At 42.8% G+C, this 27,511-nt stretch overlaps 2 protein-coding genes across 3 annotated transcripts; both read right to left on the minus strand.

Moving 5' to 3' along the window:
- Positions 1–1,867: 1,867 nt before the first annotated feature.
- On the minus strand, positions 1,868–11,256 carry kcna2b (potassium voltage-gated channel, shaker-related subfamily, member 2b). 2 transcript variants are annotated; one of them, XM_071476343.1, is made up of 3 exons: positions 10,683–11,255; positions 9,615–9,939; positions 1,868–8,809 (listed from the first exon to the last, which is right to left on the minus strand). In XM_071476343.1, exon 3 carries the CDS (start codon positions 8,690–8,692, stop codon positions 7,190–7,192), a length of 1,503 nt encoding a protein of 500 aa, XP_071332444.1. In that variant the 5' UTR covers positions 8,693–8,809; positions 9,615–9,939; positions 10,683–11,255; the 3' UTR covers positions 1,868–7,189. The 2 variants fall into 2 exon arrangements, with proteins under 2 accessions (XP_071332444.1, XP_071332445.1); XM_071476344.1 differs by lacking the exon at positions 9,615–9,939 and having other exon boundaries at positions 10,683–11,256.
- Positions 11,257–18,738: 7,482 nt separating this feature from the next.
- On the minus strand, positions 18,739–24,928 carry LOC139620623 (potassium voltage-gated channel subfamily A member 3). The gene is made up of 3 exons (XM_071476346.1): positions 21,762–24,928; positions 19,837–19,911; positions 18,739–19,696 (listed from the first exon to the last, which is right to left on the minus strand). Exon 1 carries the CDS (start codon positions 24,800–24,802, stop codon positions 23,192–23,194), a length of 1,611 nt encoding a protein of 536 aa, XP_071332447.1. The 5' UTR covers positions 24,803–24,928; the 3' UTR covers positions 18,739–19,696; positions 19,837–19,911; positions 21,762–23,191.
- Between the last annotated feature and the right edge of the window lie 2,583 nt (positions 24,929–27,511).

Consider the following 27,511-nt stretch of genomic DNA (forward strand, 5'->3'; position numbering starts at 1 on the left):
TGCACATGGCTCAGTTTCACCCCTGCAGGCCATTCATGAAAGCAGCAGCAGCAGGATTCCCACGTCATGCTCGTGTGTCAGGTCAGACACGTTGAGTTTTGCAGGACTGTTAGACATTTATTTTTTTTAGTATCTTTGCTCTGTTTTAATTGATACCCTTCAGCTGAGAAAGATGCTGCATTTTTACCCACTTGTAGGTACTAGATTGGGTTTGTTTCTCCTGCAGTGTGCACAGAGGCTGTCACTGGTTGTCAAGACTGAAGTGTAACTGAGTCTCTGCTCTTTCAGCAATGCTGGTTGCCTCTTATTATGCACGTTTATGCTAAAAATAGAGCACGGGGCTCATGGTGTATTTCTTTACTCCTTTTATTTTGTCATGCATAATTTTTGGGAGTTTTGTCTCTGAAGCTCACTCCAAGTGCTTGGTAGGGTATGTAGATTATCTTTTTCATCCTCTCCACATCTAACTCTGTGCTTAGTGTTTGTTTTGCTTCCACATGCCTAATTTTGTTGCAGTAGCTGACATAAAGACAGATGGAGTACAGTAAAGACACAGCATGGCTGAAGATATTAACAGCATTAGGTTTCTTTTATGTTTATGGTCAATGCAATTTCTCCATATGTAATGTGGACCTATATGAACTGCTTATTGAAGTCAACTGTAGAAATTAGATTAAATAAAGAATTTTATTATAAAAATGTATTTACATTATTGATAAAAACGATCTTGAAATTCCTCATTCTATTTTGTTAAATGTATGTAATCTTTATGTGAACATCTTTAAACAGTGTCATTTTAAATGGTTAATACCAGCATGTTATAAACAGCTATAAAAAGCTATTTCTTATGCTATAAATGCATCTTATTGGCTAAGATAATATTGAAGATCCAGCAATGCTACGCTGGGCTGTAAGTAAAGCTATATGATGGAGAGCAGCCGACAGAATGTAGGACAACCCCATGAATCAGTTCAGCTCATTAGACACATTGACAGGCTGGAGCTCCCCGGTGACATTCTTTACTAACATGGCCACCTCCTCATCTCTTCAAAATCTAACCCTGCTCCCACTCCACCCCTTCACTCCCTCTTATTCACTCCCTGTATCAACCACAAACATTCTACCTGCATCTAATATATATATATATATATATATATATATATATATATATATATATATATATATATATATATATATATATATATATATATATATATATATATATATATATATATATATATATATATATATGCACTGCACTTTTAATTCCTTAAAAAATAACCTTAATTTTATCTTTTTTCCTTGTCCTTAACAAATATTCATAGGCCAACAAAAACTCTTGGTTCTCCACACTTAGAATTACAATAAACTACACACTCCGCTGGCTGTTAAACTATTTACAGCAAGAAGGAGGCATTCCCTATAAACAGAAAGGAAACCTAGTGCTATTAATAGAGGAGGTAAATATAGGGGGGCTTCCACTGTAGGGACAGGAGTGATGATAAAAGGGCTACCCCTCCTCCACACACATATATAAATGTTCAGATGTGCACACAGTACGTACACAGGTTTCCCCTATGGAACCTGCTGTGCTATAATGAAAGTACAGGATGACAGGCCATTAACTGGGCTGTGTATTAGGTTATAAATCAGGTCATACTGCAATGGGCAAATGTTCACAGCATGTGAGCTATTCACTTGGTCTATTGGGTATTGCCTCATACGACATTCAAGCACAAGTGCATTGTGTCAATCACAATGACAGGCCTATAGTGGAGAAAATGGATGGGGAAACATATTGGTAATATACGAATTGCATTAATTTCTTGTGTCCACTTTAAATCATTTAATAAATGTTGCTGACAAAATAAAAGCGCAAGTCAGAGCAAAAACCTCACATCTATAAGATGAGATGAACCACAGAAGCGTGACATAGTCGGAATATTGTCTGATCTAAGCTCATGTTTAATACATAGCTAATCAAACAGCAATCAGTGGATCAATACCCATCAGTTATCTGGAACGCTGCCCAGTTTCTGTTCTTAGCTGGAATACCGGAACCCAGTCAACTGAGATGGCCAGAGGGAGCATTATACTCCTGCTAATATATGTCTGGAAGAAGAATCAGATCACCCACTGTACATTACTTTGGTGCTTTGAGCTGCTGGAGAGGCCTGTGTGGGAAATGAAATGTGAGAGGGGCAAATAATAGAGAGGGAAAGCGAGAACAGAGTCAAGCTGCCATGATGAGAGCAGAAGGGAAAGACAATGAGAGGAGAGACAAACATTGCAGCTACTGGTGGAAGTGTGAGACTCTACTAAATGGCACCGATACGGAGAATGTTTGTACTTGTGCCACTCGATGTTGAACCAGGAGTCAAGAGTATTTTGCTCTCCTCTGTCTTCCTCATTCTCTCTGCCACACTTTCTCCCTCGCTGGTTGTATAAATAGACCACTTTGCTTTCTCAATAAACCACAGAGTGCATTAGACTGACTTAAGGGGAGAAGCAGGACAAAACAATTGAGGAGGCGAGGGTTGATAGTCAATCAAATATACCTTCTGTAATGGACATGAGAAATTATACTGTACAGTATATGAAACTTTTAGATTTTCTTTCTCGTGACTTTAATATCTTTGCTTTAGGAGCTCCAAAGAAGAATGGAATCTGTTTTACACATTGTTTAAGTGTGTTTTAACACATTACATACAGTAAGTTGTTGGATTTTATCTAAACAACCACTGCCCTAGATTTTGAGAAGAAAACTTTTGCTCAATTCACTGTGACAAGCAGCAGCTTTGGGCTCCCATGATAATATAAGCATCATTATGAGACAAACTCATTGAAATCCACTATTAGAATTTCACAACTAATTGTCTTCACAAAATGTTGTTTTTAAAACATATTACATGACATGAGAAAGACAGAGGCAAAACAGAAGCTTGAGGTTATTGTAAAGATGTTATTTTTTGATATAATCATCAGACCATTATTAGTATCCATGACTGTTTTGTATTTTACAATTATTTTGAATGATGAAAGTATCTCTATCTATATATTCTCTATTAATCAGTTTGTATTCATTATAGGTCCTTGTGAAGGGTATGGCAATCGTTCAGCTCCATATTTCCTCTGTGTCACAGCAGACAGTTTGTATCTTGGATCAGTCTTTTTCTTACAGTGGTAGAAAATTTTTTTTATACATATAGCTGAGCAGAATCCACCACGAGAACACAATACAGTGAAGGAGCTGAGGATTATCTGAAGCACATTCAAACACATTTCTGACTAGAAAATAGTTGAAGGAGACACAAGGAAACAGAGTAAGTGGGAGTTGTTTTTCGGGGTAAACATGTATTAAGTCAGTGCAGACTGAATCTACTTGACCAAGGCTTGCATCTATACTTCAGTCAAACCTCAGCCCATGCACTGTGTGAAACTCAAAGGTGAGCTAATAATAACATTTGAATACAAAAATGTAGTGAAAAAACAAACAAACAAAAATTAATTGCGCTATGTCTGATGACACAAATAAATTTAAGTTCTCATAGAAATTATATTTCCTTTTTGATTATTATTTTTTTAATATACTTCCACCCTTTGTCCCTGGAGCATACTAAAGAGAGAATTCATCTACTGTACAACTTTAGTTTCTTGGATTAGTTCAGCAAGCATACACTTTGATTCACTGCTACACAGGAATCTGTACATGGCAGAAGCTCATTTTAAAGCTGAAGCTTTAGGCATTTTAAGACATCATTGAAAGCAGCTGTAACTGTTAGATACATTGTTTACATGGCTACGTGTGTTCACCACCAGCAGTGGGTTTAAGTCCATTCACTTTGTGGCCTTGAAGTTTGATAAAACCACAGCAGTCCTGACAGCAGACGTCACCACAAAGGTAGGCCTATATGTTCACAGGCAGTGTGTGTACAAGTGTGTACACTGGCTGTATGTATTCAAATGTCCGATGTGTGCGTGTCAAGTGTCCCCTTGTCTGTCTTGTGAAGTAGGAAGAGGAAGAAGAGCAAAGATGTGTTTTCCTTGGTTCAGATCCTGATGTGCCGTCTTGTTGGTTTCTCCCAGAGCGTCTCTGTCTTGACAGAGAGTGTCACTTCAATTGTGTGCTTGGTAACAAGAGTGGAAAAGACGGCAGTCGAGACGAAGCTTTTAGGTCACATAAAGTCACATAGGTGTTCCAGTACAGTGTAGAGAAATACAAGTATACAAGTATATCAGAGTAGAAAGCACAGGGTGTGGGCAGTGTTTATCTTACTTTCATTATCATATTTTCCTTCCCAACCTTTCCTCTCTTTAATTCCCAGTATCAGCTCTCACTGATACTGCAGCTTAACTTATAAGTCAACACATCCTCCTCGATCTCATCTCTACTGAGTGCAGCAGGATATTCTTTTCAGTTTTCTTTGTATTATATACTACATGCATGTGTTCAGTATATACACAGCCTTTCAGCGTTGTGCTAAGATGGAGCAGAACATACAGAACACCACAGTCGCTCTGGCCTGGAGTCAAGAAGAGCAGTGTTTTAGATAACTGCTACCATATTGTCTCTAAAAGCTACACGCTCAGCTTGTATCTAAAAGCTCTCTCTTTCTCTCATAGTCTCTTTGTCTCTCTCTCTCTCTCACACACACACACACACACACACACACACACACACACACAGACAACATTACGCACTGAGCATGATGGACCTATATATCAGAGATAGGGGCACTCCGACAGTCCCTTGGAGCATTATGATACACTCGGCTGAGCAAAAAGTCTAACTGACCAACTGTTTGAATCTCTCAGCATCCGCCAGGCTGGCAGCAGGTAGTAGCTGTTGTCGTGCTTTCACTATGAGACACAGTAACTGGGTTGTGACTGCAACAGTCTGTAAAGACTATGAAGCTGAGGGGAGTGGCACATTAAATTATGTCTTTTCAAAACCTATCAAACCTTCCGTCTTTCCTCTCATGTTTAACCTGCTGTCATTTTCTCAATCACCCTTACATTAGAGATGGTTAACAAATCTTCTCATGGACACACAATCCTCTCTCTCTCTCTCTCCCTCTCTCTCTCTCTCTCTCTCTCCCAAGTACTTCAGATGGATGTAACAATATTTCAAATTGCAATGGCAAAAAAGATGCATATGCAAAGCATCACACACACTTATTAACAAAGACACTTGCCTTTCATATATTTCACATAGTGCCAGTATCTCTAGAAATATAGGAATATATTGAAGTAAATTTGCCTTTTAAGTATTATCCATACTAATGCATGCTACCGTGAATACTTCAAAGGACATGCAGCTCTACAATAGCAGAATAACATCTGTTTGATAAAAAGCTCATAAAGGACACATACTCTAGGTCCTGTATTATGTGGGCAAAATGCACCAATGGAATGACTCTTGAAACTACATGGGCAAAAAAAAAAAAAAGTTCTGAGAAAAAAATTAATCTAATTCAAGATATATAATCTCTCAGGTGGCATCACATTTGTCTTAACTTAACTAGCAACACTTAACCACTGTAAAATCTAGCAGTAAAATTACTGAGAAAACAGCTTTGTTGTTTCTAATTTGTTCCAGAAGCAAGCAAAGTTCAGTAATTTTGATGTATTGAATGGGAGAACTGTACGGGATAGAGCGCTTGACAGGATAAAATGACCAGATTATCAGTTTGATTCGGTAAGATCAATCAGTTTTACAAGTATTGCTGATGAGTTTCTGGATATCATATGCAAGCTTAGAGTGGTTGACATTGCTTGTATGAGCTTGCAGATGGACCTTAAAGATCCCATAGGTTAATTTTAATTGATCATTGAGCTCTGTCTTTAATTGAGGTAATTTGAAACCTGTGGGGTTAACAAAAGCCTTAATGGATTGTACATCAAACTAATTATCTTTGCTGCACTAAACATTAAACTGTTCTGAAATTAGCTCTCGACAAAAACAACAAACTAAAATCTCTCCCAGATTTGCTCCTTAATCTCATTTGATCTATTTCTACAAACATGGAATGCTATGAAGTCAAGAACAGCAACATTTATGCTGGGCAGTGGGGTCAGATGAAACAGCAGTCACTGTTACAGTGGAGCAGATGACAGCTAAAGAGACACTTTAAGGTATAATTGGAGATGGAGAAATAGGCACTCATTCAGAACACTACAGAAAAAATATTCACAGTCTTTCTGTCTACATTAATCATCAAGAAATGTAGGTGAGAAGCACACATTCATCATATTACTAAAATCATATATTACAACAAATCAAATGAACACACAACAATACATAAGACATTCACTTTGTATAGAGAGACATTTCTTCTGTCCACCTGCTAGTCTGCATTGGCTGGAAAAAAAGGCAGAGTCTTGGAGAGTTTGTTCATATGATTAATCCACTTGAGCTTCATCAAGGAAGGAAAAATGGCAGGAAAAAGAAGGAGGCTTACTATTGTGGTCCAGAATTACAGAATTGTCATATATCTGTTGGTCTCTACAGAGGCCACTAGCTTTTGCACTAGACAATATCTAGTGAGGGCCGAAGGAGTAAAGCTAGTGCACTTGAGCTTTCTCTCTCAGAGAGAAAGCAAGAAACGATCTCTCAGTTTTCCCCCGACAGAACAGCTGTGATCTTGGTGATTTTGTTTTTTCAGGACCTTGGCAGTTAGAGCAGCAGATTAAAGTTGCTCACGAACGCTGATATTATGGCCTGTTTTCAATCACAAGTATATAAGTTAGCTTACATTTAAATATAAAGGTTATGCTGATCGAAATCATTGATATCGTGCATCTTCTCTCGACGGCAGCTTGAGCAAGAAGGTAGAAACTTGTGGTCCCTTTACACTGTTAATATTGATTATTACTGGTTAGGCTACTATTTGGCTACTGTTGCGAGCAGGACGAATACTGTCACATCGGTAAGACTAACTCCATGCAGACACTGATAATGTCTTAAATAAGACAGGGGGCAGTTCTATGATATGAAATGATAGGTCCGTAGGATGTGGGAGATTATGTGGTCCGCTCTACTGACCTTTTCTGCAAGTTGATCTCACTCATCTGTTCCGGACTCCCATACTGGGCGCCATACGTTGGTCAGTACAGGGAGTCACGCCTTCATTCGCCGTTACAGTCCTTGCAGACCCCAGCTGGAGTTAACCATCTACAGTAGCTCACATTATACATCTGTACGCATCTTAGTGATATTTACATAGTTAGTGTTGGCCAGGGTGCAATTTCCTGTTTTCATGCCCTCTGGTCTGAAGTCCTCAGTGCTGTGGTTCACAGCCTCCTGGATCTCCACATAGTCAGATTTACTCAGGGTGGATCCACTGCCGCTCCGACCACTCTTCTTCAGGTCGTCAGCCGAGCTGGCTTTAGGCACACTTGGGATATTCAGATACTGTGCCTGTTCCTCGCCCTCCGTCTCTCTGTGGTAGAAGTAGTTGAAGTTCGACACGATGACAGGTACAGGCAGGGCAATAGTCAGCACACCAGCAATCGCACAGAGAGACCCCACAATCTTTCCTCCGATGGTTGTTGGGACCATGTCTCCGTAGCCTACAGTGGTCATGGAAACCACGGCCCACCAAAAGGCCTCGGGGATGCTGCTGAACTGGGAATGTGGCTCGTCTGCCTCTGCGAAGTAGACAGCACTGGAGAAGAGGATCACACCGATAAACAGGAAGAAGATCAGAAGGCCCAGCTCACGCATACTGGCCTTCAGAGTCTGTCCCAAGATCTGGAGCCCCTTGGAGTGACGTGAAAGTTTGAATATACGAAACACCCTGACTAGACGAATGACACGGAGAATAGCTAAAGACATAGCTTGCTGGCCTGCCTGGCTGTCCTCTGGCCTCTCTGCTAGTTCTGTGCCCAATGTGATGAAGTAGGGGATGATTGCCACAATATCAATGATATTCATTATGTTGCCAAAAAATCCAGCTTTACTAGGACAGGCAAAGAACCTAACTAGGAACTCAAAAGAGAACCAGATGATACAGAGGGTCTCCACAATGAAGAAAGGATCTGTAAAATATGTTGAGCTGTAAGAGGTAGAGGTGGTGTTGTACATGGACTGTGATGAATATTTGTACATCTCCTCTTCTTCATTTCGGAAAAGTGGCAGTGTCTCTAGACAGAAGCTGACAATAGAGATAAGAATCACCATGACAGAGATGATGGCAATGATACGAGCAGGACCTGAGCTCTCGGGATACTCAAATAGCAGCCAAACTTGTCTCTGAAATTCATTCTCTGGCAGAGGCCGCTCCTCTTCCTTTATGAAGCCTTCATCCTCCCTGAAGATTTCCATAGCCTCCTCGCCTAATTCATAAAACCGGATCTCCTCAGAAAAAATATCCAGGGTGACATTAACAGGCCGACGCAGCCTTCCTCCTGATTGGTAATAATACAGAATAGCATCAAAACTGGGACGATTCCGGTCAAAAAAGTACTCGTTCCGAAGGGGATCAAAATACCTCATCCTTTTTTTGGGATCACCCAGTAGTGTCTCTGGAAACTGGGAGAGAGTCTTGAGCTGTGTCTCAAAGCGCAAGCCTGAGATGTTGATGACCACCCTCTCGCAGCATTCATGGTCCGGCTCTGGGTCATACTGGTCATGAGGCTGACCCGGATGTGCTGCTGCTTCATCTGCAGGGTCGCTGGTAGCAACCGTCATACTGGAAGGAGATGGGACCTGCAGCTTTCAGACAGGGTGGGGCCACGTTGGGCCACGAGGGGATAAAGACTCCCCACTCTCGTGGGTTCAGGTGCAGGCAGATCTGCCAGTGAGGAGCTACAGGATAGAATAGAAAGCAGGGAAAGATTGCAATATGAATGTGATTACCATGTGTTTCATGTTGTATTTTGTATGCAATGAACAAGGAAACTCATACTTTTAAACAGATTTACAAATTTGGGGTTTTAGCATGCATATTGACCAACTGCTGTTCATTGGCATGTGGCATTTCTGATGCATTCATTTCATTAAATGCATCATCTTTCACAGACCAAAATCGGCAGTAATTCCCAGAAATGCTGTGTTATTTCAAGGTCCTCTTGCAAGCAGGCACAAGCAGGGCAGTTGGAAATAACAGAGAGGAGGGGCAGAACCATTTCAGTGCATTGGCTCCATTGTGTCTATGTGTATTAGGTTATGAGTTCTCTCTCATTTGAGCACAATGCTGGATCAATATGCTAGCCAGTAATACTGTATCAGCTCTCACAGGGTGCAATTACAAGCAGCAAATCTGATTATATGCTGAGTGCTCCATACAATCTCTGAGATAAATTTCCTCCCTCTGTAGGTGTGATGTGATGTACATTCCCTCCCTAAGCCAAGAAAAACTTCATCAACTCACTTATCAAATTAATAGTTTATCAGTAGACTACATTTAGGGATATTAGTCATAGTCAGTGGCTGACATAGCCCACTGCATTACTGCAGAGCTGTTGAGCAGTACACTATAACCTTCAAACTTCATAGGCCACTGCATAAAAGCTATGAGGTAGAGGATATTGGAGAAGTGTTAGATTTGACCTCAGACACTGAAATTTGGTAGTAAAAGCAGCAATGTCCGATTAAACATCAAAGGTCCTACCTATTTTCACTGGCACTTGTGAGGCTTGTTTACAGTCTGTCCTCACGTGGGAATGTGTAACTGGGCCCAGCAGAAGAGTCCGGTCCAAAGTCAGTCCCCCACGGTCAATGCAGCTCCTTTCTTCCAGACGTGCATCACCCGAAGCTCCGGCTCTGCAGCGACGCAGCAGTGGGAGTGGGAGAGGGGACAAGGCGTGAGGATGCAGGAGTTGCCTCCCTCGCCTCAGTCACCAGCAGATACATGTTGTGATGCAGCTATGGCTACAGGTTGAAGCTGTTGCTGCTGCTGCTGCTGCTGCTGCTGCTGGTGCTGGTGGTGGTGCTGACTGTGTGTGGGACAGTGATGTTTTTGTTTAGCGAATTTTAAAATGCTGGCATCAGCTAAATTTGACGCCACCCACTTCAGAACAATATGCCACCGCCTGAAACAACAGCAAAGGTAATCCTCTAGTCTGATATCAGCAGAGACTTATTGAGGAAGGGGGTTGCGGGAGGTGGCGATGCTGTCAGTATTTCTGCTCGGAAGCACCCATGCTTCGCTTCGGCAGATTTCATCTAAGGCGAAATCACCTGTTTGATCCCCAAACAGGTCCGCGTTCCGCCCGAGGGTTTTTGCATCTCGGCGTTTTGGCTCATTAAAACGTTATTTCCTAATTTATCTCCACCATCTTTTTTTTTCCTGATGGGGAATATCCATATGAACACACCAATGATGCACATTAGTGACAAATGGAGGCTTATGTTCACAACCCATTCCATGGAATAACGCAGTCCTCTGATGGCGTTTTTAATAGGCGGAGAACTGTTGTTTTCATAAATCTGAGACAAAGCAGCCAAGTTCATGCACTGGGATATTCAAACGTTAAATGGCAGTGCTGTGGTTTTTAGATTTGGCAAGCGCGGGTGAGTTAGTTTGGAGTGACAGGTGCCAGACATGCTCAAGCCATTTGCAGCCCTCTCCCGAGTGGATCGCGGACAGCCACAAAAGACCCCATGCACTAAACAAAGCAGCATAGCTTTATCTGTCGGACTACAGCATAATTTCAGATAATGGCATGCAGGAATTCACCCTGATTCTCTTGGTTCGCAGACGCATGTATTTTTTTTTTTTTTTATCCAGTTTGTCTCCTCTTAAAAGGTGCCTTGAGGTCGTGAGTCCATTTCTTCATAGCTGTCCCTCTTCCCTCATTTGACTTATCTATCCAGCGGCTGTGTCATCTCATCACGACCAACTGTTTTTGAGCTGCCGGCTCTTCCCACGTCTCTCATATTTCACCATAATTCACCATAGTTAAGACGCGTGGGCTGCAGTTGGGCATCGCAGCGCATACTAAGAGCTTCTCGCGCGCCTCGCCCCGTCCCTTTGCGCTCCCCCCTTCCCCGACACTCCTGTCCTCTGTGGTCCACATTAAAGGGGAAGTACAGGGTGGGAACGCTTTTCAACAAAAACAACACGCGCGTCTCAGGTGAGAAGAACTAATGCAACAACATTTTTGAAGCACAAACTGACAATAAGATGAGCGATATAATTTCCTAAAATGTTGCATTCGACTTCGCCCTGTGCCCCTGCCACATTTACACTTGACAGTCGGCAGAGCAAATTAGTTGGGATCCAAAGGTAGAAAGAAAACAAGAAAAGAATACACACACTATCAACAATGTTTTTTTTTTATAGCTTTGGAAGAATGTGAAATGAGAAAAATGAGAAAAAGATATTCAACACAGATTTCTTTCCCTCTGAAATGAAATAAGAGCAATGAATTAAAGGAATGAGGAAGCTGCAACATGTGTGCATTGTGGGAACAAAACACCGGCATCAGCATGTCTAAGCTATTCCAGTAACTCAATGGGTCTTTTTTTTGTTTTGTTTTTTTTAAATAATAATTTTCCCATCTCTTATGATTTGAGCTCTTGACTGGGTGTGTACAGGTTTGAATGACTACTGGCAGAACCCCTGTGCTTGTGTTTGTCTGCGCATGTTTGTCTATGTGCTTTGCTTTGTTTATCTGTACAAACAGAACAGTACAGTATGTGCTGAAACATTATGACAGTAGATTTGAAATGTATGAGTAAACAGCGTGCGCCACCTGTGAGGTCTTTAATATATGCAGAGCACAGAGGCAGGCTCTAGTACAGTTTGTTGAGTCGTTGATTCTGCTCTGATCATTTACAGGCATGCCTACTGTATCACAGTCCGCTAATTACTGCCCCCACCTATTAAGCGCATGCAAGCACACGCTCACACTCACAGGGGACTGATGCTAACAGCTCTTAATGCAATCACAAACTGAAGATGAAATTCATGCCCAGAGTCCAGCGATTATATGGTCAAATTGACTGGTGCAGTGAAGTTCTCTTGCAGACAGTCTTCCCTGCCCTTCTTTCCTCTGCTGCTTGAAAGTGGGCCAGGTGAAAACCCAGATTTGTCTTCAGGCAGAGAGCAGGAATCGCACATGAAAGAACAAGAGACTTCACAACTCCCTAGAGAGTACATGAGGAACACCACATGTCCTCCCTTACACATTCTCCTTGCTCTGCCGTTCTCCACAGCCCAAGGACAGGTTCAATGTGGTATGCAATCCTTCTCCAATCAAAGTGTCGAAATACTGATTAAAAATGATGACATGGGACCACAGGGATAGCAGTTACTCCGCATAGAGTGAGCTACTGTTTTCAACTCTGGCTGAAGGTCTCAACGAGGACCAATTGCCACTTTATCATAAGCAGGCTGATTGATGGCTAGGAACTCTTACATCCCCCATCGTCCATAACTGTAATTGAAGAGGGTCCATTTCTAAATGCAGGGCAGCTGAGAGCCCGGCTACCAATATCCAGTGCTTGGTGTCAGCAGTGTAACAATTCATCATCCACCACCACATTCACAGCAATTATCTATAACACACTTTTATGAGTGGGACAGGGAAGAGGGCACTTAGAGTGTGGGATATGGGATTGAGTTTGTTGGGATTGGGTGAGGGGTGAGTCATACCCTTTATTGACTGTAATTTTTTATTAGTTTCATTTTTGCAACTACTTTACATGTACTTTGCATACACTATTCATGTTCAATTATGTGGAACCTCATAACCTCAACCAAATTGTATTAGTTGGCTAAACTAAACCATGCTGTAAATGAATTTGTTAGGTTTTCTAACAAATTTGGACTGATTGCTGGATTAATCAGTTCAAAACTGTGTTTATTTTGAAGAAGGTTGGTCAGGGTTCAGGGAGGGGGCCCAGGATAGCCAGTGGAGCTACAGGTGGTTCTAGGGCATTTGGCCGGGGTCGGCGTTGGAGCAGGGCAGACTGAGCTGAAGAAGTCTGCGGCTGATTGGATGAACAACTGAGGAGTTAGACGAGCCAGAGAGAGTTGACCTAAGCCCAGGCAAGAAGACAAGGTTAACTTGGAGAGCAAAGACGAGGAAAGAAACTTAATATAAGTGGAGCTGGCCATGCCTTAGTGGAACCTGGCAGACTGGAACAATCTGGCAAAGAGTGGAGGAGTGATCCTGGTTTTATACTGCAGGCAGCGAGTCGCAGATTGGCCTCAGGTGTGCGGGCGATTAGGCGGCAAGAGCAACTGGATACCACACCCAGCAGACACACACATAAAGAGGAACAGAGACAAACTGGAAACCAGCGGGACAAGAAAGGGAAGGAAACAGTGGAAACAGTGGGAAAGGGGAATGCGGTGCCTAACTGTAACAGAATGAGCCCATAACCATATTATACATGGGCTGTAATTTAACATTATCATACTTGAAACATATCTTCATTTTTGACTCCCAGATCTTCTAGGAAAAAAACACGATAGTTAAATGTTTTGCAGATTGATACAGTGTGATATGATATTCAAATAATACAAAAGTTGCAAATGAGCATAATTTGCAAGAGATACAGATGATATTACTGAACTAATTTCTCTGACTCACTGCACCATCCTCCTGTTGATTTTGCCTGTTGACCAACATGGTCAGCAGGTGGAACTGCAGCAGTAGCTGTGACAGACAACTAATGGAGGCAATTAAGGCAATTAAAATACTTTAAAACACTTGGTGCCCAACTGTCACAATTTGCATAAAAATTCTTCTACCTAAGTCATAACTCAGTCTAAACTAAAAACAGACATTCTACACATATTTTTAGATTTAATTTCCAGATTTCAATTTTCTGATGACACCATTATGCTTCAACATCCAGTGTGAATAAATGTCCAGAAATTTACTGATAAATTTGAGAAAATAGACGCTTGTCGTAACTCCAGAACTTGACTGAGAATCAGGGGGCACAGTATCAGACTTTGAAAACCTATGTCTATAATCTGATAAATGGTTTTGTATTACTGGCCCACAGTTGGGCCACAGTTTAGAGGGCTGTTAACCCTCCAACCATTTTAGATGCTCAGTTCCGTCTCCACTTCCCTCTCACCTTCAAGTTGTGTCAAGTCTCAGCAGAATGGGACCATTGATTCTGTTTTGTGTTCAGCCGAGCAGACAAAATGGAACCTCATAGAGAAACTTTAGAATGCTTTCCAACTAATGGCCCCACATGACTGCATCGATCATGTCAGTGTATTATTCACTGAATGAATAAAACCTCTTTTCAATTTCATGTGGCAGTTTTTGACCTTTGTGCACCACAGTGGCTGGGCAAGGGCCCTAGCTGAAGGGGCCCCAAAAAAGGTCTCGACAGAGATGTCACTGTGCTCTGTGCGTTTTGTGTAAGCTGTGGATAAGAAAACAGATGTCTGTTGTATATGGAATAATGGTAGTGATTGTCAGGACAACAGGAAAATACAAGGAGTGCCCAAGAACTCCCTGCACAAAATCCATGATTCCCACATTCAATTAATTTACTCAGAGAATAACTGAGCTCTTGATCATCCACATCCACTGCTATCTAAGTTCAGTTCAGATATATTGTGGGATAACTGACATATTTGTGCGTGAGTGAGTGAGTCAGCAGACCTGCACACATAAAATCCCCTCCCTTTTCTATGCAGCAGGACATGTGGAAGTGAGAGAGGGAGGAGGAGAGTGAGAACGAAACGGGGTGAAGGAGAGAAGAGGGCGTTCATCCAACTTGTGACAGCAGACTGCAGGGGAGGAGCGTCCTCCTGGATGACCTCTGCTGGTGCTGCAGCAGGTGATCACTCACTTACAAGCTACAACACACACACACACACAAACACACACGCGCGCTCTGTTACTAAATTCCTGAATGATAGCTCCACATGACATCATAACCTTTCATTTCGCAGTAAACCTGAGTGAATGTATGCATCAAGGGTGAAGGAAGTTAGTTCCCATCATCAGCTTTTTTTTTTACCCTTTTGTCCCTCATTTTTCCTCATTTTCTCCCCTCACTCCTCTCTCTCCCTGCATGTCTCCCTTCGGGCTCCCCCCACCCCCTATATTTAGAGAGTGACCTTGGAAAATTTCTACCTGCCTGTTGAGGGCAGCCAGGCTGATGATGATCACTGCTTTCATGATGAGACATGTACTCACCTTCAGAGTAGAGTACTGTGGTATTGATTCTGGATGTGGTTTCTCTTTCTGTTGTTGTCTCAGCCTTGGAAAACAAAGACAAATCAATGGCCTAAATGAGCTGCAGGTGTGGTTTAGCTAAGAGGGGAAACTTGGATGTGTATTAATGATATCTGTACTGCATGAGTAGGTATGCATGACTGAATATGTATGGCATACAGAGACCCCCTTTACTTTAAAGCTTCGCCTGATTTTGAAATGCCCACTGAATATGCGTTGACACGCAGGAAATCTCCCCCAGTTTTCTTCCCACATTGCAGACAATGGTTAAGTGCTGCCTGTCTAGTCAGGTCAATCAAATCAGCAGTTAATGTATACAACCACAGTCTGGCAGCCACAGGCATCAGCTACCATTTGGTTTGTAGTGTGTGTGTCTTATGTGACAGCCACTTGTGGTAACGCTGTGTCAGAGCCAGCGTACATCCTTTGGGAATACACCTGACCCCAGAGCAATGATGGCGATAGGATCAGATGGGGCAAGAAAGTAAAGAGAAGGTAGGAAAAGGTTGAAATGATGTCGGGAAAAAGAGGGAGTGTCATGGAGAAGAGGGAGAGTAGAAGAGGTAGTGAGGAGAGTAACATAGTCAGCGGGAAATGCAGTTAGAAAAGTGCAGAAAATGAAAATGAAGGGGAGGGATGGGACAATAGAGGTGGAGAGGGTAGCAGATAAAGGTCACAGTGACAGAGTGATGAGTCATCCAGTAGAGCACAGCAGCAACTCTCTCCCTCTCTCTCTTTTTCTCTTGCTCCGTTTTACACTATCACCCTCTCCACCATCTGTTTATTTTGACAGCAAAACCTGGGATGACTGGCAGCATATCCCCCTGTTCCGACAGCCAGAAAAAAATCTAATGTGTCTTAACATCTGGATTTGAACATGCGACAGATACTATTTTGAATGTGTGTTTGTGTGTGCCTGTGTGTGTTAGTGTGCTTCTAAGAGTATGTGTATGTGTGTCTGAGGTGGGCTTGTTTTGTGCGTTTGCACAGAGGACATATGTCTGGATAGGGAGTCCCACTTGGTCTGCTGTGCCTGTAGCTGGGTACGGGAACTGATCAGCCAATCAGCATCAAGAAATAATCAGATTTTTGTGGGAGCACTAGCAACAGCATCATCAGCCTTAGCAACCATCCTTCCCTGCACTGCCAATGGTGTGACTCTGAAATATAACATCATTGAAAGTCAAGAAAAGGCGAGCCAATAGTTAAAATGTTTTCGAGGGTCTTTAATGAATTCAGGTGACGTCAAATGTACATAATCCTAAAATCAGCAAATTGTCTCAGAGGGCTTTACAACCTGAGAAACATTTGAGACCCTCGGTTCGGGTAAGGAGAATGTGAAAACAATGTGAGTTTCAGCTCATTGTGTGGCTGTCTGACCAGCGAACTTTTGCATCTTTGCAAAACTTTGGTTCACTCTAGTGTTGTTTTGAGCTGCAGCGGGCTGTGCTGTTTTCAGCGAGGAAAGCTCAGTGAAAAACCCACTGTATGCTAGCTGCTCAACACCAAATGGCAGATATTTTAAACACAGTTAGTGACTAGCTAACTGGAGCATTTAGCAGTTAAAGAGTCTTGTGCTTCAGTCAGGAGTTGGTAGAGACCAAAAACAGAGCTAAAAGAAGTAAATATTGGGCTCACAGTTGTCAGATGGCAACAGAAGCACAACAGAAGCACAACTTCAAATAAATGTTAATGTTTCTCTGTGTGTTCAAATTTATTTCTGCTCCCACCAGGTGGAAAAAAAAGTTATTACAGGTTTAAGTCATTCTATCTTCCTAGAGATGTTGGAATGTCCTTTAATCAGAAGTTGTCGTTGGCATTTAGCCCTATAATACCTCTGTGTTATTTGTGTGTGCATATAATCCAATGTTGGCACGTGAATGGGTAGTGTTGGCATTGTCTCAACTTTACTTAGACCTGCTGTCCAAATGGAGTCCCTGAGTCCCAATCTGCCTTTGGTGCAATAACCTGATCCTCTGCCAGAGACACAAGCACACACATATAAAATACGTACAAACACACAGACACGCACTAAATGACACACTGCCAACTCTGCCCCTCTCAGAGGCTGTGTGCATCCGTTGATACTGATACAGACACTTTAAGCTGTGATCTCTCCACCTGCAGAGCTGAGTCTGTTCTGTATGGCTCTTCTTTTTATCTTGCCAACAACCCTCCCTTGTTGCTATGGAGATTTTCTGCTGTAGCGCCACGGGCGGTTGTGAGCTTTGGTGACATCATAGGTATTTTAATGATCTCAAAGGCAGTACTATACCTTTCATTAACACTTTTAATAGTAAAGCCACTGATAGAGAGAGACAATGTCAGGCAAACAGGCAACAACAGGAAGAGGGGGTGGGGATGGTGGGTGTCCATAAATGTGCTGTAATGGAAAACATTGGTAGTATTTGCTCTAAAAGTATATCACCAAATTTCCAATATACCATACACATAGGCAGTTTGATACTCACAAAATAGCCATGGTAGATGGCAGAGCTGTTAGCAAGCCGGTGGGCTGACTGGAACAATAAAGCACACTTGCTCATACACAGCATGACAGCATGACGACTGTAAACCTCAGTAAGAATGTTAATATTTACCTCCTGCAGCTCAGAGATGATCTGAAGTTTTCCACTGAGCTCGTACACCGTTCAGTTCTCTTTAAGGCCCAGCCATGCAGCTCAGGGAGCAGCCAAATAGCATGATATAATGTTACCATGGAATTAAGATTGGGAATCACCATGCCAAATATAAATCCCTGGCGCTTCTGATGTTGCAGTTCTTAAATCAGACTGCATATTGTCTTTTATTTTTAATATTTTCCTTCTGCTTCACTGATGTTTACAAATAGATGCAGTATTCTCTCATGAAGGACTTACCCAGTCACCCTGTTACAGAGAGGTTGCCTTGTTCTGTCTGTTCAGCACAACTACACTAGACCCTTCTGTGGTATGAGTGTGTTGTTCTGTAACCAGGCGTCTAGATGGCTGCAAGGCAGACGCTGCTGTTCACTACTGAAAGACAGCCACTGTGTAAGGCTCTGAATGGGAAACACTTATTAAACAGTGACACTTCCTGTGTTTCGACAGCATTTTTATGGATACTAATGCTCCGATTAACTCAGAAAATTTGAATTGAACATAGAATGATTAAACCATTAGAAATGTATCCTGATTTTTTCTCTTTATCATACACAGAATCACATTTTTTTGTAAAGTACTCTGAACACTTGATATGGTGCCCCACTTTAAACCATTTAATGTTTTTGCTCTGCCCTTATTCCACCTTTATCCTGGTAAATAATAAAATACGAATTGATCAGAGTGCACATACTAAAAATAACATATTGGAGTGAATAAGAGAAGTGGTTTAAGTGCACAAACATCCACACACAATGGGTTACATTGTTTCAACCTTCTCTCATCATATTCTCCATAATTGAAATATACTGTACATATAATAGATAATAAGGTCTGCAGTTGGACTTAGATATTCTCCCAGACATATATGAGTATCATTCTTTCAGTAATTGAGTGAAAGCAGGCTGCAGCTCCTCTCAAATAAAGACAGTACAACTCGTAATCTCTTTATATGGGTCATGTTTAAGACAACACGGAATAACACAGAACAAATACTGGCATACACAGCCTTCCCCTGACAACATTCTGCCCCATCACCAAAAAACACCAGTGCACTCTGGGATAAAAGAGAGCCATCCACAGGCATGTGTATACGTGTGTGCGTGTTTGTGTGTCTGTGTTTGTGTGTAGGTGCATGCCTCTGTATTGTTCTCGATGTGTAGGTCAGGGGAATAGCAGCAACCACCGCACGTGTAAGGATGTGTGTGTGTTTCACATATTAGCAACACAGAGCACACAGAGCTAACAAAGGCATATGGCTAACAGTCTTTGATTTGTATCACAGTTTCATATCAGCAAATCATGGTTGGCTTCAGTTTTTGTCACTTTTGACTCGAAGCAAAATGTGTTTCTCAGTTATTGTCCGTAATGAATATCAGTTCCCAGAAACGTGAATACAGAATGTAGAAATCCTTGTAAAGTCCAGGAATGAAATGTGCTTTGCAAAATTGCTGGCTGTTTCCTGAAGCTGTCCTTTTGAATTGTATATAGAAAGCAGTATGGAGAAGTGTCAGAGTCCATAGCACACAGTCACAGTTGAATTCTGTCACTGTCTGAATCTCTTTTGATCCTGTGATGGTTACACTCACAGTGTGTTAACTCCAGAACAGAAGCAGTCATAAAACTGCAGCTACAAAACTGTATGTTGAATATGTTATACGTTTTTTTTTTGGTTTGTTTTTTTTCATTCTTGCGATTGCATTTTGTTGCATTTTGGATTGAATGGTGGTCCACTGGAGGAGGAGAACTGCTAGGCACCGCTTGTTAGAAGTCCAGGTTTGAGGACTTCAGTCAGGGGGACGAGGGCTGGGGACGAGAAATTGATCCAGTGGGAGTTCTGTCTCAATTTTTAACTTTGGCCCATCTGGCCCAACAGAAAGACCAGAGTCATTGTGCCCCTACAAGGAAAGAAGGTCACTACCAGTTAATGGATAAACAGCTTTAAAATGAGAAAACCTTTCTCAGTAATTATCAATGAATCTTAAGTTAAGTTAACCCAGGTTCTTTTTACACTCCTTATCAAATATAGTCTATTTACCTAAATGGGAGGCAGTCTAATTGGGGTCATCGGGGGTTCCAGGAGGTCTGAGCAGAAAAATGGAACAACTTTTACCTGAGAGAGGGGGAGAGCGAGGGAGTGAGGAGGAGGAAAAGAGAAAGCAAAATTGTTAGAGCCACACAGCGTAGACAGACCCATCACACAGGCTGGTGGGCTTATTAACAATGCAAGGCTGCTCCTCTTGTCCCTGCTGTCTCATTACCACTCATGCAAAAATCAAACTGTAAACACTGTCAGTTCAGGAGGAGAGGAGAGGAGAGGAGAGGAGAGGAGAGGAGAGGAGACATTCAACTATGTTTTAGTGAAGTAGATCTGCATCATAGTGGCTCACTAATTACAAGTTAATTTGTATATGAGCATCAACTAAATGTCTACACTGTGGCAAACCTAGAGAGAGGAGTGGCGATCAGGAGAAGTAACTAGAGTCAAACAAATATAAAACTTGTGTGAGCTGTGGGGATTCACATTAGTACAGGTTAGGTAAGGAATAAGAATTGAAAAGATGAGTGTGCACGGTTCTCTATTTTGTGGCTAATAATCCATTCTGCCCATGCTTATGAGAGGAGCTCTCAGACTGACCAATCTTATTAGAAGACAAGCTCCCATCTCCTCCATAATATATCTTGCCTACTGATCGATAGATCTGTTTCTCCTCACTGGAGCTTTTATGTGACCTGAGAAATGAGCAGACCATTTAACTGATGACTAATATGGAGTTTTTCACTGAAAAATTATGAAGTCAAGGTCAGGGGTCAAAATGGAAGGGGAGAATCAATGAGGAGGCTCTTCTATGGGATTTCCTACTAGCCTTTAGGGTACTACAGCTAATGAGACTGCCCTAATTATTACTCAACCATGACTGGGGGGTATACATATTATTAGTCTACTACCACACATGCTCAAAAGCACACATGCAAGTGGACACACAGCCACACTGAAGAAATTCAGAGCTCAGCTTCTGGTTCCTTTTTAAAATGTTCTTTACTCCTCACCCTCCTCTCTGTTTCAGTTCTGTTTCCAGTAATCACAGTCAGGGCGGACACTGAACATAAATCTAGACATAAATCTGCAGTGCAGCAGTTTTAAAGACAGGAATCAATTACGGGGGAAAGAAGCAAAGTAGATGGTCACACTGTGACCAGGACCATTTTCAACCCAATTAACACACTGATATAAAAAAATAAAAACATGCAAATGATAATTTGCTGTTTTTAGCAAATAAAATACAGAATAAACCCCCTTCTTGAGAAAAAATGATATATGCAACAATACCAGTGTCAAACCAGAAGCTCTATTTTTACATTAGCTGTCTGGTATTTCAGTGATATTTGGTCTCTGTGTTTGTGTGGTGTTGGTGGTAAAAGACAACAAGTTACACAAAGCAGGTAGGAACCATCAGTTCTGGTGGCCACCAGGGGGCAGCACTGAGACAAACTGGGTGGGCATGCCGTCTGTGCCCTTATTCATTTCATTGACAAAGTCAGCTGAAGGTGAAAGACCACCTGGGCATTCAGCAGAAGCATCACGCCCATTAAGCAAAACAGGAAAGCCAACATACACACTCAGGCTGATGGAGATCTACACGTGTGTGCATCTGCAACTTGTGCAACACATATTTTCAAACAGACAGACAGACAGACAGACAGACAGACAGACAGACAGACAGAGACCTCTTGCTTTACTATTACATCAACTAACTTAGGAACTGTAATGAACTATTCTGATCTGCACATCTTTAGTGGAGATAATGTCATTTCCATAGAGTTTCATTCTCCTCAGGCTCATTCTGAATTGACAAGTCTGCAAAACACTTCAATATACAGTCAGTTAAAACACGACTACATGGCTTAAGGCAAATAGGTAATTCACAAAGAGACAGGGGCATGACAGTGCCCAGGACTTACCAGTGTTATCAGTGGGAGAACAGCAGCCTCTGCTGAGCGCCTGCAGTAGCGCACTCAGGACAGCCAGACACAATGTGCTCCCAGTCCATTCATAATTCCTCACACGCTGTCTCTCCTTTCCCTTTCCCGGCTTAGCACCTCTCTGAGTTGTGCCCTTTTCAATTTTTTCATTTTTTGAGGGGCAGTTCGTGGTGGCAATTTGTAAACAGACCTCCTTACTCCAATTTGTCTTTGTGTGTCTGTGTGTGTCAATGTGGCAGACACTAAGCGAGCTCGCTGGTTCGTGATAGTGGCGCTGGGCACGTTTGGGCTCCTATTTTACGCGCTCGATGGGCGATGACTTAACAGTCTTATTAGAGACAGAAGACAAGCTATTTAGATGAGAATCTTCAATATAGCTTCCAAGCCATCAGGGAGGTTACTGTGGAAACAAGGGCGCCATGGCAACGGTGACTGGGGGGTTACCGAGGAAACGACCGTCGCCATGGAGACTGCATCACAACGGGCTATATTTGAGGCATCCAAAGAGAAGCACGCTCCATCTTTGATCGCTGTGTGTGTCTGTGAAAGAGCTCTGTGTTTCTCCTCTCTCACATGTGCCCTGCACCGATGATGAGGCACTGACAGCCGGCTGGCCCCTGTGTTTACTTGGTGCCGTTTACGCATGAAATAACCTATCAGGACCGTTTATGTTCAGGAATTATAGGGGCGTTATCTTTTAAAGACAGTAGCATTTGGACTAGACTTTAACGCACAATAAAGGCATAGCACAGAACCGTCTAATTGAGATAATATATTCCGAACTGTGTTTTCAGACATTATGTTTTTAAACTCACACAAATATTTAAATGATTCTGAATATTATACATAGGCTATGACTGACGAATCACGACTCATAACGCATGTTAATACAATGTGAGTGTCCTTCGAGTAGCGTACATGTGGACTCATCTTTCACAGTTACAAAGCTTCTATTTCTACCTGTTGTGATAATATATTGGCTATTGCACAACGCACAACAGGTCAATTCCCTCCCTCAGAGAAGAATATTAGGCCTAATACTTTACGGAGCCCTTTCTCTCCAAGTGCGAATGGAACCATTACAGAGTTATGAATTCAGATCACTGAAATGAAAAAAAAAAAAAAAAAAAAAAAATCCTGATTTTTTGAATGGAGCACAAAGCGGCGTACCCTGAACAGACAGGGTTTGCACTTTCTTCTCCTCTCTCTTTTACTCCTTTCTTTCTTCATCCCCATCTACCGGGGCTTCCACACGCCTGTGCGCAACGACAGAGCCAGCTGTGTGTGTTGACACCTCACCTCACACCCCCCCCCCCCCCCCCCCCACCCCCCCCGCCCCAACCCCCCACCCCCCTCCTCCTTTTCCTGTGTTCAGGGCCACGACTCTTAAAAAACAAAACAAACTTGTCTTACACGTCGGTGAAAATCTTTTTGTTTATATTCACACAATTCTGCGAGTTGTTTTGCGCGGTGGTGGAGGAGGTGGTGGTGGGGAAGTTCGGCTGCTGCTTGAACGCGCTGTTGATGCCGTGCTCCTCTATCACCATGTACTCGCTCTTGCTGAGTGAGGAAGAGGAGCGGGTCTTCCTCAGATCCTCAGTGTCTGCCAGAGGCTGACAGCTGCCCACGTGCAGGTACTGTGCCTGCTCCTCGCCCTCCGTCTCTCTGTGGTAGAAGTAGTTGAAATTGGAGACGATGACAGGTACAGGCAGGGCAATTGTCAGCACACCAGCGATTGCGCATAAAGACCCCACAATCTTTCCTCCGATCGTCACGGGGTGCATATCCCCATAACCCACGGTGGTCATGGTGACAACAGCCCACCAGAACGCGTCCGGGATGCTGTTGAAACCCGAATCTGGGTCGTCTGCCTCAGCAAAGTAAACAGCGCTGGAGAAGAGGATGACACCGATGAACAGGAAGAAGATTAGGAGGCCCAATTCGCGCATACTGGCCTTTAAAGTCTGTCCTAAAATCTGAAGCCCCTTGGAGTGACGCGAGAGTTTGAAGATGCGAAATACCCGAACAAGCCTAATTACGCGCAGAATCGCTAATGACATGGCCTGTTGTCCGTTCCCTTGCCTCTCTGCCAGCTCTGTGCCCAGGGTAATGAAATAGGGAATGATGGCCACAATGTCTATGATGTTCATAATGTTTTTGGAGAACGTGGCTTTACTCGGGCATGCAAAGAAGCGCACCAGCAGCTCGAAGGAGAACCAGATGATACACAACGTCTCCACCACAAAGAAGGGGTCTGAGAAGGGGCTGATGAAATAGGGGAGTGTGCCATTTATCACAGGCGCAATGGTGATCGGATCCCTGTTCTCGTCCCTGAACTCCGGCAATGTCTCTAAGCAGAAGATGACAATGGAGATGAGAATGACCAGGACAGACACTATCGCTATTCCCCGGGCAGGACCCGAGCTCTCCGGGTATTCAAAAAGCAGCCACACCTGTCTTTGAAATTCATTCTCTGGCAACGGTCGCTCCTCCTCCTTTATGAAGCCCTCATCCTCCCTGAACTTCTCCATAGCCTCCTCACCCAGCTCATAGAAGCGGATCTCCTCAGAGAAAATGTCAATGGGCACATTAACGGGTCTTCTGATGCGCCCGCCAGACTGGTAGTAGTAGAGAATGGCATCAAAGCTGGGTCGGTTCCGATCGAAAAAGTACTCATTCCTGAGAGGATCAAAGTACCTCATCCTCTTCTTGGGGTCCCCCAGCAGCGTCTCTGGAAACTGGGAGAGAGTCTTGAGCTGCGTCTCGAAGCGTAACCCTGAGATGTTGATGACCACCCTCTCGCAGCATTCGTGATCCGGTTCGTATCGGTCCAGAGAGTGGTGGCCCGGGAGAGCCGCCGACTCTTCTAACATGTTGTCACACGCCACAACCGTCATCACGTCGGCCTCTGTCTCGGTGTATCCGTGGTTCACCAGATTGTCGCCCCGGGTTTTGGTCACGCTCGGCGGGGGTGATTGCAGGAGGCTGAGGTGGTCGTCCATGCGCGGTTGAAGACGCATACAGGGGCGGCCGCCTCGCCCCCTCCGCGAACCCCGGTCAACCACAACCACCACAGCCTCGTCTCCTCCACCGTCTCTCTCTCTCTCTCTTCCTGCGCCTCACTTTCACTCTCTACTGTTGCTGTTCCCGCCCACGGGGAGAGATCTGGGTTTATAAACAGGCCTTCCACCCGCCCCCTGCGCGCCAGCGCTGGGTACCCTCCGCTGTCGTCCGCCAATGGCAGGACGCACCGATATACACAAGAAGCAACAGACGGGCGTCATTCAACACCATCCTTTGGGCGTGCCCGCCTCCCTCTGCCCTCTCTGTCTTGTAGACAGGCGCTCTTGCACACACACACACACACACACACACATTTAAAGGCGAGTCCAAACAGTGTCCTTTTAAAACAAGGTCATCTCTCACAGTCATTTTCAGAGGGTACTTCAAATTATGTCAGAGCCATACTTTTCTGAGACACTTTTACACTCTTACAGCATTACGCATTACCTTTTGTTACACCATGTGTTCATCCAAGAAACGAATTTGGGTGTGCCATGGCAAAATGTAATGCATTTGTAAATGGATAGCATAATCCTGTCGTCCTTAGTTTCTTAATGATGCAACGAGAATTGATGGTTTGAGTGAGTGGCACCCCATCTGAAATCCTCATAATCATATAGTTTAAGTGATGCCTGCGTCCCAAAGTGGCGATATTACGTGTCAAAGTGAAGAGGAGCAAACAAAGACGGCGGGGATGCGAAAGAGAGGAGCGAGATCGAACAGAAGGTGATGGGAGAAAGAAATGTGTTCTTCAAATAATGGCAGAAAAAGAAGATAGGCTATGTACTATATTACACTTGTAATAAAAAAACAGTACCATGTGACATCGTGAGTGACCCACACACACGCACACACACACACACACACGCACAAGTCCAATATTTAATGGATAAATGGTGAATGTGAACAGGGCAACTATAGTAACCCACGCAGAATCGCGGGTCCTGTGACAGATTTGATCAGATAATCACATAGAGAGAGAGAGAGAGAGACAGAGAGAGAGAGAGAGAGAGAGAGAGAGAGAGAGTAATCCCTGTCTTTTCCACCTGAAACGTGACCATTTTTTACTCTCACGGATTACTAGCCTGGCTGTGCTCACCAGTCATGTTTAGCCTACTTTTGTTGAATGCCATGACAAAAATGACCCATTGTGCAGAAACTGCAGGTAATGCATGCACTAGAAAATATTTTCTTAGCCATCAGTTGTTCCTCCACTTGTCTCCTCTGAGGTTGGGTTTGCAAATTTTATTTATTATTTCTAGTATTAGTTGCATGGATTTTCTGAGCTGAGACCCCAGAGGCTGCTGTCCGAGGTGCTGAAATTTGAAAAAAAAAAAAAAAAAAAACAGTGAAAGTTACCAGTTAAATACAGTGGTAAAGAATTAATTGAAAATAAAAATCACTGCAGTTTAAATTTTTATTTCCTTATGGACTCAAGTGCCTTTTGCTAAGTTTTCCACCATAGCTAAACAGTACTCAGAAAAGCTGTTTTATTGGCTCCACTTATTAAGGTTTAAGTGACTTACAATTTGGGTGCTTTAGTGACTTATGTTAATAGGCTGATCACAAACAGTGACGTCCCCAGTTCAAGTCCAACTAGGGGTCTTTGTTGAATGTTCTTCTCCATCTTTTTACTGTCAGTAATAAATGCCTCAAAATCCCTTGTGAAAAACTGTTTACTTACTAACCTAATTTATTGTAGCTCAACAGCAGCTGCGTCACCAAGGAGTGTTAAATAAAACTCTAATCTGCCAACTGATGACATTTGACCTTAAAGTCTTGACACAGTTGGAGTGTCAGAGATGGCAGCAGCAGAAAAATCTTAACTACAGTGGACACACAAATACCATGCACACCCTATTCAGTCCTTAATTAGGGTTTCTCAGTTCATCCAGTGCAGAAAATCCATTCTGACAAAATGCTTTCTATGAATAAAGCAATCGTCTTTGTCAGATTTCTTTTCTTTTTTTTTTTTTTTTTTTTACGACTTTCTATCTCTAAATAAGGATATTGAAGATGAAATTACGGGATAATTTCACAGTGATAAATAGATTATACATATATGCAGTCTACTCTTTTATTCAAAGATGTTAACTAAATATGAATTTGATCACCTGGATGGATAGCCTGACTCCACCTACACAACAGGATGCTTGTAGGGAAAGTTTAGAGATTGAAGGGAATCTCCCACTAACCTTATAAAGTTGGAACTTCCTTACAAGGTCAGAGGAAATGAGGACGGTCCCCCCCAGGTGAGGACATTGTGCTTGTCCTCACTTCTACAAAGTGTGTGTTGGGAGATAAATGTAGTCAGTGGAAAGTCTTCAAGTATATTGCCAATGCCAAGTACTTGTCTATGCACCACAGTGTGTGTGTGTGTGTGTGTGCGTGTTTGTTTGTGTGTGTGTGTGTGTTTGTATGTGGGTGTAGGTGGGTAGGCGGTGGTGGATATGTGAGCTGAGAATAAAATGAGAGAAAGACAGCATGAAAGTTACTAAACTGAACCTGCTCAACAAAGAAAATACCAAATATAAAGAGTGTGCTCCTCTGATGTCTGATGTCAGATGTATTTTTTTTTTAACCTTTATACTTTTTTAATCATGGTCGGGCATGCACACGCACTCTCAGACAACATATCAACAAGTGGAAGGAAGAAAGCACCAAAG

The sequence above is a fragment of the Trachinotus anak genome, unplaced genomic scaffold, assembly GCF_046630095.1.
Source record: "Trachinotus anak isolate AG129_WGS33_773 ecotype Australia unplaced genomic scaffold, CSIRO_AGI_Tana_v1 ptg000004l, whole genome shotgun sequence".
NCBI lineage: Eukaryota > Metazoa > Chordata > Actinopteri > Carangiformes > Carangidae > Trachinotus > Trachinotus anak.

What these genes read in the sequence shown, in the direction of transcription:
- kcna2b (XM_071476344.1), bottom strand. Translation starts at nt 8,692, where the DNA reads ATGACGGTTGCTACCAGCGACCCTGCAGATGAAGCAGCAGCACATCCG.
- LOC139620623 (XM_071476346.1), bottom strand. Translation starts at nt 24,802, where the DNA reads ATGCGTCTTCAACCGCGCATGGACGACCACCTCAGCCTCCTGCAATCA.